We start from the raw sequence: 13,564 nt of genomic DNA on the forward strand, positions 1-13,564 counted from the left end.
ATCATTTTAGTTAAAAAAGTTTGATAAAGAGTTGGAGCCACTTACCGAAATTCTGATTGAATATCCAATAACATTTATTCCGTCATATCCCTTTGAAGAAGATCCTGAAATGCCCACCGACTATATGTCGACTAGGTGTCCATCATGGTGCGATCGAATTCTGATGACTCCGCAAGTTAAAGACATAACTAAAAGTAACGAATGGAAATATGATATAATCGGAGAATCTGTCTGCATGGGCGACCACAAGGTAACAAAAATATTTCATAAGCATCAATGTGCATCCTGTCAAATACATTTAGTATTCATGAGTATCAAATATTTTACGTTATTTATTTTTATTAGCAGGATATTGCCAACATAAAAGATTGTAGGGGGACAATGCTAGTAGCTAGATATTTTTAAAACATGCCTGTATATTGCAATTTTTGTAAGCTTTACGTTTGTGTGTTATAGCTGATCTCCGAAGAAAAGGTTTTCACTTATTATTTACTAAGCCAGAAATAAATTAATGTTGACTTTTAGTTATATGTGCTAATCAAGTAAAGCTTATCATATATAAAAGCAGCTTAAAATATTAACGACGTTTAATAAACAATCACCACTAAATCCTTTTCGGGCTAAAGCGCATTTTAAAGTTTTTATGAAGATGGTAAACCGCTTAAATTCAAACAAACAGAATAACAGACTTTAAACGTTCCATTGCCGATTATGAAATAAAATATACTGTCAGTGGAAGTTTAATTTTTGGGGTGTGCTATTCAAATAAAGCGCAGTGTGTTTACGAAAAAACGAAGACTAGAATTCGTCCTCAGTCTCGTAAGTTAAACTTTGTTATTAATAAAAATAATGTAACAGCTATACTACTTGCTATTTTTGCCCCGGAATCTTACTTTCTATTTTATCGTATGGGATGGTTTCATTAACCAGGAAAATATCGTATGTCCCATAAAATTTAATTTGTGATGTGCAACAAAATTAATTTTAAGGTTCAAACGTGTATATATATATATTTTATCAGCTAATACTTTCTAGCATCTTTATTCCATTTACAGCCAAATATATTCTATATTTTCGTCAGGCAAAGAATGTAATGTTTTTAATTACGCAGATATTAAAAATGTGAAATTATTTGCTAATTTAGTGCCACCAAATAGATTGAAGTAAATTTTGTACTGGTTCTTTTCATAAAAGTCCTTTGTCAATGAATATAATTATAATTATAAGCAATTACCAATTTATTGGCGATTGCAATAAAAGAAAATTATAAGAATTTAATTCTTTAACCCAAAACGAAAACCCCAATAAATCTGTCAGAAAAGTATTTCTACTAAAAAATAATGAAACACATAAATCTGATGCATTCAAGCAATATTTAAGACATTTTGATCGAAATGATGTAAATGATCGTATGTAATAAATTATGTGCATTAAATCCGTTATTATTTTTTAACTTATACAATTTTTAACAAAATATTTTTTTTAATTTAACAACTTCAATTTTAATGTGCAGCTGTTTTAAAAAAAGCCCGATAAATCAAAAAAACGTAATCGCAAAAGGTACTTTATCCCGACTATAGCTTTCCCGCTTATTTTTATTAGATATATTAACGTAGAAACGAATCGATTTTAATCATCATTTAAAAGACCAAACAGGATGCACAATTTGGCGATTTGGATCAAATCGGTTCACTAAATCATATAGCTGCCATAGGAACGATTGCTGCCTCTTTTTGCTCATGCTCAGCAGGGACTAGGAATTGATTATTGACCCTTGATGGTAAAATATTCTTAGAATTCATTGTAGATTTCGATTTTTAAGAACGTTTTTCACCTATTGAACAAATTGAAACCGCCCTAATACATAACCTTCAACGTTTCACACATTATAAGAATAATATTAAAATGTGTTTAAGATTATTAGTAAAACTAAGTAGTAAGCATAATAATGATGTACACGTGTATTAAATGTTTGACAATTCTGTTAATATTTTTAATCTTCTCTTTTCTTTCTTGTCATGTAGCCCATATACTTAACTGTCCGTCTAAAGCAAAATAAAGGTACTTATAGATCATGTGATTGCAGCTGTACAAATACTCAAGCAAATAATAACAACAAGTTGACATCAACCGTTCAATGCAAATTCTGTCCGTATTCAAATAAACTTTTCACTGAAATCGTAAAAGGAGATCGAAATCCACACCAAGAAAAGATATTGCAAGACTCGTCATCCATCAAAACTGATGCAAAGATTATAAATACGATAGAATACGAGGACACAAAAATGAAATATTCGTTTAACTATCCACATATTAGCATCAATGTAGTTGACACCGATAATACATGTGTCTGCATGTGTACAGCATTATCAGACAGTAAGTTGCGCGATAATGAATATGCGACTCAAGCAACTCGAAATATTTGTCCAATGTGCCATAATATAATAAAAAGCACATTTTCGAATAGTATAAGCGAAAACATAATAGTAAATCGAATTGACATGCAGCATTTAAATACTTGTATTGAAAACAAACATGTCGACCCATACACGCCAGAAAGCAATGAGTCTCATTCACCATATCCAGAGCTAAGAAGCACTTCCACAACTACCTCAAGCAATAGTTGCAATCCGTTTAATGCTGAGCTCATGCAATGCGAATTGTGTTTAGATAATACAAATTGTGATCATAAGAAACATCTCTGCAAGCAGGTTCAAAACGACAATTTCATCAGTACGAAGTCTGTGAAAACAATCACCGAGAAACAATCAAGAGCTACTGTAACACCTGTGCAATTAAAGTCTCGATTAGAAGACCTACAACGAATATCTATGCATAAAGCGGATAGGGATGACATTACTGTTAGAAACGATGATGTTGATAATGTTGAACCTATTTGCTCTGCAAAAACTTTCTCAAACAGTCAAAATCGCAACCAAAGTATTTTTAATATGTGTTGTAGCATTCACTAGTTTAAGTTTATTTTTATCATTTTTATTGTATATTATTATTTTTAAGTTCATTCTTTTTAATATACATATACTAGTATCAAATACTATTGTCTTAAATATTGTTCGTACAAAAGTAATCCTTTACCTACTTAATGCTTGCATTCGTTTTTCAACATTTCGATGGGTAAAATTATGTACATGCTACCTTACCGAAATAAATGTTGTTATATTCTTTTCTCATTGTGATGCTTTCTCAATACTTTTTAAATTAATCTTTATGGGAACTTCCAACTTAATTAAGGGTACTTATCAAATATAATATTATTTACCCACAACAGTTTATATTTAATCTGTATAATTTCTAACCTTATTTAGTTAATTTTAGTCTATATACATTAACTTTCTTTTATTTCTATAAAGCAAATTTTTAGTTAAAACGAACTTAAATGTTAAAATATAAATACTTTTATCTCTTTAAAAACAAAAGAAATAAGTTCAATGATAAAATTTTTTTTTTAAAATTATCACTTTATAAGTTATTAATCAACTAAACTTTGACTTATCAGGGTAAAATTGCTTTTTTTAACGTGAATTAGTCATGTTTGAAATTCTGTTCTTAAAATCATTTTAATTAGATTCCAAAGCAGCGTTACACTCAACGTTATAAACTTTGACCATAAATATGTTAATAAACTAAAGTCTATTTAGAAACGACTATAATGCTATGAAATTAATCTGTATATAATCATAACTAAAAACAAAAATATTTACTGATATTTATTTAATTGTTTTGTTTTGTCGTAAAGTGCTTGAATAGCGATTGAATATTTTTGACTTAATCCCGAAATTCTCTATGCGGTATGAATTTAAGTTGACTTTGTATTGTTATTGTAGGGTTTACAAGCCCAAAACGTCTAGACAAGACACTACATTCATTAAAAACTTTAATGGACCAGACAATGGTAGACGAGAGTTTGTGGATGGAGCAATCGAATGTGGATGATGCTGGTATTTCTCCGAGTCCTGTTTTCAGTTCGCAATATATTGTGGTAAGGCCCATATCTCCAAGCATCAATGCAGAGGTCAAAGGAGATTGCCCCGCAAAGCTAGATGCAGATATAGATAGAGGAGTGCTGCTAAAAGAGACTACCGTTTAGACGATGCGTTCCAAGTGTCGCCAATGTGGATAACACCAAACGGATACTGTTCACAGCTCCTAGATTATTATATACATAACATAATTATTATCTATCGTTGTAAAAATGCTGTTGTGTGTTAATTAAATTAATAAATGTAAAATAAATTACTTGACAAATTAATACAATTTTTTTGTAAAATTCTTTGAAGCCCCAAACTAACTATATTTATAAATAAAACAAACAAGACATTTTATTTATTAGAATTTATTGTGAAATGAGTTGGAAAGTGCAGCATTGAGGATGAGGTCCTGAATTTGGAAAACCTACATAAAAACTGTACTGTACTCGTACTCCGATTACTATTCGACTATTCGATGAGTTTCTTTGCCTTGAAATATCTGCGTAGGTATAGAACCTGCCATGTCGCCAATCCAAGCAAACAGCACATACTAAAGATGCTAAAGAATAGCACTCTGCTGTTTGTTTTTTCTGAAATAAACAACATATGAAATAGTTTTGAAAGTAAATACATGCATGTCGTGCAGTTATTACCATTAGTATCACGCATTTCCTCCTCCCGCTTTCGCATTAGAGCAAAGTCGCGAACAATTGAATCAGAGAGGTCCTCCAAACGCTTAAGGTCAACTTCTAGCGGTTTCAACTTCGAGGCCTCGCCAATCTAAGGATTGTGTTATCGTGTTAAACAATCGAACTAATTAAGTTATTAACTCACGCCTTCATAGCTCTTAGTTTCAACTCCCTTTTTTGTCACAAGTGAAACTTCCTGACTGATTCCACGTTGCTCTAAAAATAATGAACACTTAGTGGAAACACAATTTTCGATCGTGTTTACTTACGTGGTGGCACTTTGGAAATGAAGCAAATCTCGTACGTGTCATAAACCTCCGACATAAAACTGAACTTTCCTTTGGTGATGTGCTCCTTTTGTGACAGTATGTGACCTTTGGTGTCTCGAGCCTATTTATATTTTCAGTGTAAATGTAAATGTATGTCTTCTTCAAATGTAATTAATTTAACTCACAATGTAATCTATAACTTGGCCGGGTACATCGGAGACCTCGTATTCCCCCATCACCAATTGATTGGCCTGTATATCTTCCTTAAGACACTTTTGTGTGTTAGGTGTCAAGTGAAACATAACACTGTGAAGGGGCCAAATACATCCTAAAATTGTTAAAATTGCAATAATTGCTTTAAGCATTTTATTTTTTTAGTCAGCAGTCAGAAACTAGGAAAATTTGACAAATGTAACAGAGATGAGGTGGCTAAGGGATGGAGAAAACATCGATATATCAATACTATTGCGATTAATCATCGATTTTGTAAGTCTACATGGTAAGCTAAGATCACACATAAAAGTTTAAATAAACGGTATTCCTAAACAGATTAAAATTATCTTATCCATAAAACTCTGCTCATTTTGGAGAACATGTTCACTTGTTCTTTTTTCTTTGGCAGAGTCAACTCACTCAGATTGCTCACTTGCTCAGTTGTTCAGTTGCTCACTCATATTGCTCAGCTGCTCGGATTGTTCACTGCTTTTAGCACACCTCACGCAATTAAACAAAAATAACATTTCAATTCAAATAAGATTCTTTAATTAATGATAAAATAAAATAAATTAAAAAAGAATTTTATTTTTCTCCATGCATTGGATATTCTTAAGATAGTAGTACATAAATCTTGAATAAAAAAATTATATAATAAAATAGTTGAATTTAGCTTCCTGGCTTCCGACAACTTCAAAATGGTTTTATAGTTCGCTATAATTTCTAATTAGCCATATTCAAAATTTTTAAAATGACTATTTAACTATGGCGCTTATTAAATAAGCGTGTATTTTCGTTGAAAACAAACTCAAAGATGAGCATGAAAGCAAAATGCCTTAACTAACTACGAGCGCAGAGGAAAACTCGAGCAAAGTGCGCGAAAATGAGCAATAATGAGGAAGTCAGAACAAATGAACAAGAATGAACAACTGAGCAAGAAAGAGCAAGTGAGCAAAAAAGAGCATGTGAGCCACAAAGAACAACTTGAAAGGAACATGTTCACTTGCTCACTTCAGTAAGCAACTCATTTTTGTTCACTCACTCATGAGCAACCCAACACTATCCAGTAGTCTGAACAAGCATTGCGCACACTGATTCAACGCCATACATTTATTTTGGGAGCTAGTGGTGATACATTTGAGCTTTTAAAAAATTGGTACTGCATTCAAAAGAACATTTCGATTTTATGTTAATTTTTTTTTATTTATTTTGAAAATCGGCAAAATGTTGTTAATAGCATATGTCGAGCTTGCAACTAGAGTCCACCAGCGAAAAGTGTTGACGGTAGGTAGAGAGACAGTGCTGCCAATGCAGCACAAATAAATTAATAAAGTTGTGTGGTAAATTTAAGTTCGAGGAGGAGGAATAAGGACTGTACCGAAAAGAAACTGCACAAATTTTAATGCGAATTTCTCCCTGTGTGTAAGCCACGCCATGAAAAATGTGCTGGAAAGCTTGATCGATTCTGAAGAATTTTTCGTTTGTTCTTATTGCTTATAGTTAAAACGATGGCTCGAATCGAAGAGCAAGTACGCAATAAAATTGTGCACAATTTCAGTACTATAAATGGATTTGCATACAGAAATTTAGCTTAACGCTTTAAGGTTATTAAAAACTTTTCACTTTTAAGATTTTCTGTGTGATCTGTGTCGACAGTTCGCATAAAATATATTGGGTAAAACGTGCGGATTTGGCAGACCACTTGCACCTGCGGAATATAAAAAAGTGGTTATTTTAGCAATTTACAAGATAAATGCCGATATTAACATGTACGAGTGTTTTAATAATCGAATAATACCTTTATATAAAAAACGTTGAGTCTTGAGTGTTTTGTCTGGATCCTGCAACCATGCACTAACTACGTGCACTTGCGTAAATCGCAAGACCCACAAAGTTGTCAAATGCGCGATCCAAGGAGCGATATAGAACTATTGCTAATACAAATTTAAGGAAGGATAATAGAGTTGCTGAAAACATGGATACGATAAAATAAAACTGGAAAAGAGCAGCTGGGCGAGTCCGAAGTCGCCAAAACAAAATTAGGAAGGTGGTACCACAAAAATTCGAACATAAATAGACGCTTGACTTTTTCCCAAAATATATTGCTTATTTATAATCTATATGAATCTATCAGGGGTGCCACACAAATCAAAACCAATTGCAAATCTCCCAAAAATGTTTGAAAGATTTTCGGTTGGTTTCGTTTTAAATATGCCGTGTTTTCACTTAAAATTAGTTGTTTCCCCTAATTTTCATATCTTATTACACGGTTTGCGCTTGGATGCAGTGGTATCCATTTTGACAAAGTATAATATTGTTTTCATGTTTCACAAAAAAAAAATTGGTGAATACGGCAAAGGCAACGGCTAAAAATTTCGCTAAATAAAATCAAATAAATATATCGATGTTGATATTATCGCGAGAGAAAAATATCGCCCAAAAATATATCATCACCAAAAAATATCTATCGACTTATCGATGATATTTTGACATCCCTACTTGACGGAGTCTACATATTTATAGTTTGGAATTGGAAATCAGTCTTGCAGACAGCATACACACATATCTTTTAAAACAAATTCAAGAATAACAAACTCTTTCGATTGAGTTGCAAAAGTCTGAAGATGACCGAAATTTCTGAACCATTGACGTTGGCAAGAGGTAAGTAAAGCATTGGGTCACTCAAAATAGATATAGATACACATATGCATGCATGTATTTATTTATGACTACGAGACATACATACATATGTACATCTCCAAGTTGTAATCAACTAATCAATATATTCTTACAGATGTCAAAAGATCAATAGAGCTCTTAGAAAAGCTTCAGGCTAGTGGAGATTTCCCAACAACAAAATTAGCCGCATTGCAAAAGGTTCTAAACTCTGATTTCTTAAACTCTGTTCGCGAAGTCTATGAACATGTTTACGAAACCGTGGATATTCAAGGTTCACACGATGTTCGCGCATCTGCGACAGCCAAAGCAACCGTTGCCGCTTTTGCCGCCAGCGAAGGTCACGCCCATCCACGAGTAGTCGAATTGCCGAAAACAGAGGAAGGTATGTTTATGTAGTATTACAAATTAGAAGTAGAAAGTTACAGGCAGAGATTACATTAATATGTATATACACTTAAACACTGATTTAAAACATATTTCGTTGGCAATTGTCTACCAAACGTACACGTAACTTAAACTAACCGAATCAGATTGATTTCTTGCAGGATTGGGATTCAATGTCATGGGAGGCAAGGAACAGAATTCTCCCATTTATATTTCCCGGATAATACCTGGAGGAGTCGCCGATAGACATGGAGGACTGAAAAGAGGCGATCAGTTACTCTCAGTAAATGGCGTGGTATGTTTTCTTTAATTTAATCTAAGTTTTATGCCCTCAGTTTATTATTTACTTCAACTTAAATTGTTGACGAAAAATAATTATTTAGAATAAAGCCTAAAAATAAAGGTTGAAATTAACAACGAAATTAAAAAACATTTAATTGAAAATTAATTTTAACTTTAAAAGTACTAAAAGAATATTATATAAAAAAAAATCTGATTAAAATATATTAACAGTAGAGTGCCGCACTCTGAGTGCGTCTAAAAATTAAGTGCTTAAAGGACTCTGATTCTCAAAATTTAAAGAATATTTTAAATAATTTTAAAAATTTTGTGGAGTCAGTATAATCTTGAGGCTGTTTTTTTGTGATCATTTACAAATATGTACAAGCTTTTTTTGATACATTAAATTGTGAGTGTTATTAATTCAATACACGTTTGGAATATTTTTATTTCAGTCTGTTGAAGGTGAAAATCACGAGAGAGCGGTGGAACTGTTGAAACAAGCTGTCGGATCCGTGAAACTTGTTGTGCGCTACACTCCAAAAGTACTCGAGGAAATGGAGATGCGGTTCGATAAACAACGTAATACTCGTCGCCGTCAGTAAAACGTATGGATTAGTATTTTACTATTTATAGTAATGTTTTATTATAGTACATGTTTTTTGATTCTCTAACATGTTGTGTTTCTTAACTGAAAAAAAACAATATTGTGATTTGAATTGTCTATTGTGTCATCCGATACTGATGAAATTTCCAAAGCACTTAGGGACTACGATTCTTATCCTACGTGCCAAAAGTCAAGGCTCGAGCTTTAAAATTGCTCTTGAACTTAGTTTTTTCTTTAATTTCCTTCAGCGAAAGTCCTGCATGAGTCTTTGAGATCTTGAAGTTTCTACAGACAGACAGTCTGACATGGCTACATCGACTCATCTTTGATGCTAATATAGAATATATGTTCAGTGGCTCACAGCTTAATTGACCTACTACATGTTTTGTTTTTATTTCTTAATTCAGATTTAACATATTTAAAAAACATAATTAAAATAATATGCTTAAGTTTACGCATTAATTAATAAATCTGCGCTTAAAGTTTATTTTCATCTCCTTCCAATTAAAAGATTAACTAATCTACAGTGAGAGTAGTGGGTCAAATAAGCTTTTATAGTGCCATATATGAATTCCTCCGCTCTAACGTTTTTTTTTATCACCATGGAGAAAGTTTTAAAGTTGACTTCGTTCACTTTGGTTGGTAAGATCTATGAAAAAAAGTTAAGTTTTGTAGAGGACAAGCTTAACAGTCTATCTATTAGTTATGTCATGTTAAGGTTGCTAATATATATTATGTAATATGTTTTTAACATATATTTGATTCTTATATTACAAATATCTTAACCAAGTCAATTATTAATTTCAGTTGTTCTATGTGGCCTGAAAAATATCGAATACAACATAAGCATATGCAACTGCCATTGAAACGATTCGCAAGGTTTTTGTGATCAGATATTCGGATGTTGTGCACAACATAATAAATTGGAGCCAACTGAACATATGTGCTTAATTTAATTTATATTTATTTCTTGTTAATTGTATTAAGTTCACAAGTTAAAATAGCCGTAGTTTATAATATTTAATAAACACTTAAAAGATAACCTTGCAAAAATGTTACAATTAAAAAAAGAATAATCAACACAATATTGATGGGATTAAAAATGTTTGCCCCCTTTTGAAAATTGTTTCTTTTGATTAAATAATAAATTTATATCTAATTTCAAGTAATTTTTAAAGTATTTATGTAAGTCCATTGGAAAAGAGCAACAACAATGACGACAGTCAGACAGCTTGTAGGTCCTTACAAGTTTTCCAGATTGTATTATACGAAAACATTCAATAAATTCATATAAAACTAGTCGGAAAGGCTATATTCGAGATCCCGACCATAAAAACTGTGGTTGTGGTGGTTTTTCGCGATTTGTGTTGACGGAGGGGGCGTGTCAAAAATTTAAAACAAACGACCTGCGTGGGGCTTATAGAAATCTGTGTGCCAAATTTGGTAAATCTCTCTTATAGTCTCTGAGATCTAGGCGCGCACGGACGGACGGAGCCACATGGCTATATCAACTCGGCTTTTGATGCTGATCAAGAATATATATACTTTATGGGATCGGAGATTCCTCCTTCTCCCTGTTACATATTTTCCAACAAACACAATATACCCTTTTACCTTTTTTTTAAGTAGCGGGTTTAAAAAATGCGCTGTGTTGCTATAAAGACTTTTATATTCCAAGCAGAGCTGGGAACACTCTTTAAAACTTGGTATTTTAGCAAAAAATAATTAATTGATACATTTAGGTAAGTATTTCATTTATCAGTAAATTATTTAAAAATTTGCTTCTCTATTTCCTGAACTACTATTTCGGATCAATTGTAATTTTAGTTGAAACTGCTGGAAAAGCAGCAAAAATTAAAGGCAAACAATTATCGCTAGTAAATAAATGCATTTTAATAAACTATGATAAAACCACTTTTATTTTTTTATTAGTTTGGTTTAAAATTAAACTTACGACTACTACTATGAAACAACTAATTTACAAAAATGAAAATAAAGTGGTCCATAAACATCATGATCAAAATCTGCGAAAGCTGGCTGAATGTGTTATGATGTCCTCTGATACTTTTGTAATGTTTGTCCATACAGAAGTTCGTCGATCCCAGGGTTAATTTGGTTTTATACAATTAAATATGTTCAAGTTGTACATATATAGTCAATTATCATAAATATTGCGAAGATCCTGAAATAATTGTTATATAATCTGACCAATTAAATATGTATATGGACATGCTGTAAAGTAGCAAATACACAATGAATATTACCTAGTCGTAGATGCCATTATATTATATAATATATATATTAATTTATCAATAATACGTACATATGAATATTGTGTTTGATTAAGTTAAACAAAAGTAAATAAAAATGGGATTTTCTAAGTCGTTGGATAAAGCTCCTGTGGGCCATGTTCTGCAGAACTATGGGCAATATTAACGTTCGATATAGCTTGAGCACTACTTGTCCCTGCGTTATCTAAATTATTACTGCTTCTGATATTTGTTGTTAATGAAGTTGTGGGCTTATTGGGGCTCGATTTTTTAGCTGCACCTGGAGAATCATTATTTTCTGTGGATGCTGCTTCCTCGTCATCAGAGAATTCGACACTGGATATCGAAAAATTATCCTTAATAAAAATAAATACATTTCAAATATTAAATTTAAAACTCCTGAATGCATTACAATGATTTTCATCTTACTGCATCCCGTTGAGATTTGTAGCCCATTAATTTCAGTCTGCGCTCTTCTCTCATACGTGTGAGTCTCATTAAAAGGGTATAGTGCTGTTCGACTCGATATAAACAAGTTTTACAAATGGTTTTAGGCAATGGATCAGTTGGAGATATCTATTAATAAAAATAAAATTTTTAAATGTGTTAGTCAGTAGACTTGGTTATATATCTATACGTACAGTGATTGGTAAATAGCCGTTGATTTTCTCGACAAGACATAAGCGCTGGCCGTGATCACCATATATGTGTATTACAGTCCTGTGCATTTCTGAGCAGAGGCGGCAAAGAAATCCGGAAATGCAAGCCTTCTCAATACTTCCCATTACGACAAGAAACTACCAATATCTTTTGTAGATCTGCAAATTACAGGATATTAATAAAGTGCCTTAATTATGTGTTACTTTACACGTACGGTATATTGGTTTAAAAGTACCAAGTATCACTACCAAAGCAATATGAAAAAAAAACTGCTTGAAACAATCTACATAAAATATTGTATTTGCTTTCGTGCTTATACTTGTACACAGATGTTTTTACTCAATAACATGGTTGTAGCTCCGATAACTGAAAAATATTCTGGTCTTGTATATCGATAAGAAACACATACTTCAATTCTGTTAGTACCAGTACGCTGCTCACAAGTAGACTTGTGTAAACATTGCTCACTTTGGTAAACAGTTAGTTAAAATGTTCCCTCACTGTTCATGAACAGTAAGGCTTGTGGATAGAAGAAGACAATCATGCGGCCGCATCTATCATGTGTCGCATCTTATGAAAGTGTGGCAGCATTTTTTTAAAGTATTTTATTGAAACTTTGAATTTTTTTGAGGTCTCGGTAGCAAACAGCTGATTTGGTTTTCGATAATCGTAAACAATTTAAATTATACCACGTTGAGTTGGCCCAGTATAATGGACTATTACCTAAAATTGTATAACTTGTTAGTTCAATCTACCCAAAGTATTTGACTTGTTGTTTTCGATTTATCTCTGATCATTTTGCGTACGTTTTGACTGTACTTACTGTTAAGCCATACCCGTCTATTACCTTGTTTATACTGTAGCTTAAGCTGCTTTGAATGAAACCGAGTTACCATAAATAATTTTTATAAACACTTTTTTAATATTAAAAATGCTATTCCCAATTTTTTTATTAATACACAATAATAACAAAATTAAGTTGCAACTACAAATTTAATAAGAATGTTTTGTAAGAAAAAACGATTACTACACGAGGTAAAAGTCTAGTGACGAAAGCAATTATTGCCCCAAAAATTTATAAAATTCAATTTTGTGACGAACAAAATTCAGTTAAATATAAATATTTAAATAAAAATATAAATTAATAAAAAAAAATACGAAAATTGGCATTGTGCAATGTGCACAAAAAGAGTGAGCTTCTTTGAACATAAAAATTATATTTTGCGCAGTGCCGAATGCCAATTTTCGTTTTTTTTTTATTATTTTATATTTTTATTTTAAATTTTTATATTAAACTGAATTTTGTTCGTCACAAAATTATATATCAGAAATTTTGGGGCTTGAAATTGCTTTCGTCACTAGACTTTTACCTCGTGTAGAGGTTTATTTTGTGGGATATCAGAATTTTTCTCAATTGCGTATGCTTTTGACATTGTAACTTTATCATTAATGCAGGCAGATAGTAAAATATATAAAATAAGTTGTTGAATTTCTTATATATTTAAAAACTATTTTTTTTAATTAT

The 13,564-nt window shown here is 31.9% G+C and overlaps 4 protein-coding genes across 8 annotated transcripts in view; 2 read left to right on the top strand and 2 right to left on the bottom strand.

The window, feature by feature from the left end:
- Positions 1–4,247, top strand: part of LOC117782684 (inositol polyphosphate-5-phosphatase A) — a 7,586-nt gene extending 3,339 nt beyond the window's left edge. The window contains exons 7-10 of one of the 5 annotated variants that reach the window (XM_034619713.1): positions 11–250; positions 2,025–2,061; positions 3,846–4,124; positions 4,171–4,247. In XM_034619713.1, coding sequence (XP_034475604.1) covers positions 11–250; positions 2,025–2,061; positions 3,846–4,108 — 540 coding nt within the window. In that variant the 3' untranslated portion in view covers positions 4,109–4,124; positions 4,171–4,247. Of the gene's footprint in view, positions 1–10; positions 251–345; positions 615–2,024; positions 3,192–3,845 lie in introns of those variants that run through there. The other 4 variants (XM_034619712.1, XM_034619715.1, XM_034619711.1 and 1 more) reach the window with 4 other exon arrangements.
- A 91-nt stretch (positions 4,248–4,338) lies between these two features.
- Positions 4,339–5,377, bottom strand: LOC117782685 (transmembrane emp24 domain-containing protein bai). The gene is made up of 5 exons (XM_034619716.1): positions 5,133–5,377; positions 4,948–5,068; positions 4,824–4,894; positions 4,643–4,769; positions 4,339–4,579 (listed from the first exon to the last, which is right to left on the bottom strand). The coding sequence occupies exons 1-5, from the start codon at positions 5,310–5,312 to the stop codon at positions 4,458–4,460; spliced, it is 621 nt and encodes a 206-aa protein (XP_034475607.1). The 5' UTR covers positions 5,313–5,377; the 3' UTR covers positions 4,339–4,457.
- Positions 5,378–7,664: 2,287 nt separating this feature from the next.
- On the top strand, positions 7,665–10,226 carry LOC117782537 (protein lin-7 homolog C). Its single transcript, XM_034619561.1, has 5 exons — positions 7,665–7,821; positions 7,955–8,221; positions 8,385–8,518; positions 8,958–9,110; positions 9,917–10,226. The coding sequence occupies exons 1-4, from the start codon at positions 7,785–7,787 to the stop codon at positions 9,105–9,107; spliced, it is 588 nt and encodes a 195-aa protein (XP_034475452.1). The 5' UTR covers positions 7,665–7,784; the 3' UTR covers positions 9,108–9,110; positions 9,917–10,226.
- A 784-nt stretch (positions 10,227–11,010) lies between these two features.
- On the bottom strand, positions 11,011–12,396 carry LOC117782572. The gene is made up of 4 exons (XM_034619596.1): positions 12,254–12,396; positions 12,021–12,197; positions 11,809–11,955; positions 11,011–11,735 (listed from the first exon to the last, which is right to left on the bottom strand). Exons 2-4 carry the CDS (start codon positions 12,162–12,164, stop codon positions 11,487–11,489), a joined length of 540 nt encoding a protein of 179 aa, XP_034475487.1. The 5' UTR covers positions 12,165–12,197; positions 12,254–12,396; the 3' UTR covers positions 11,011–11,486.
- Positions 12,397–13,564: the final 1,168 nt, after the last annotated feature.

This window comes from Drosophila innubila (assembly GCF_004354385.1).
Source record: "Drosophila innubila isolate TH190305 chromosome 2L unlocalized genomic scaffold, UK_Dinn_1.0 5_B_2L, whole genome shotgun sequence".
Classification (NCBI taxonomy): Eukaryota; Metazoa; Arthropoda; class Insecta; order Diptera; family Drosophilidae; genus Drosophila; species Drosophila innubila.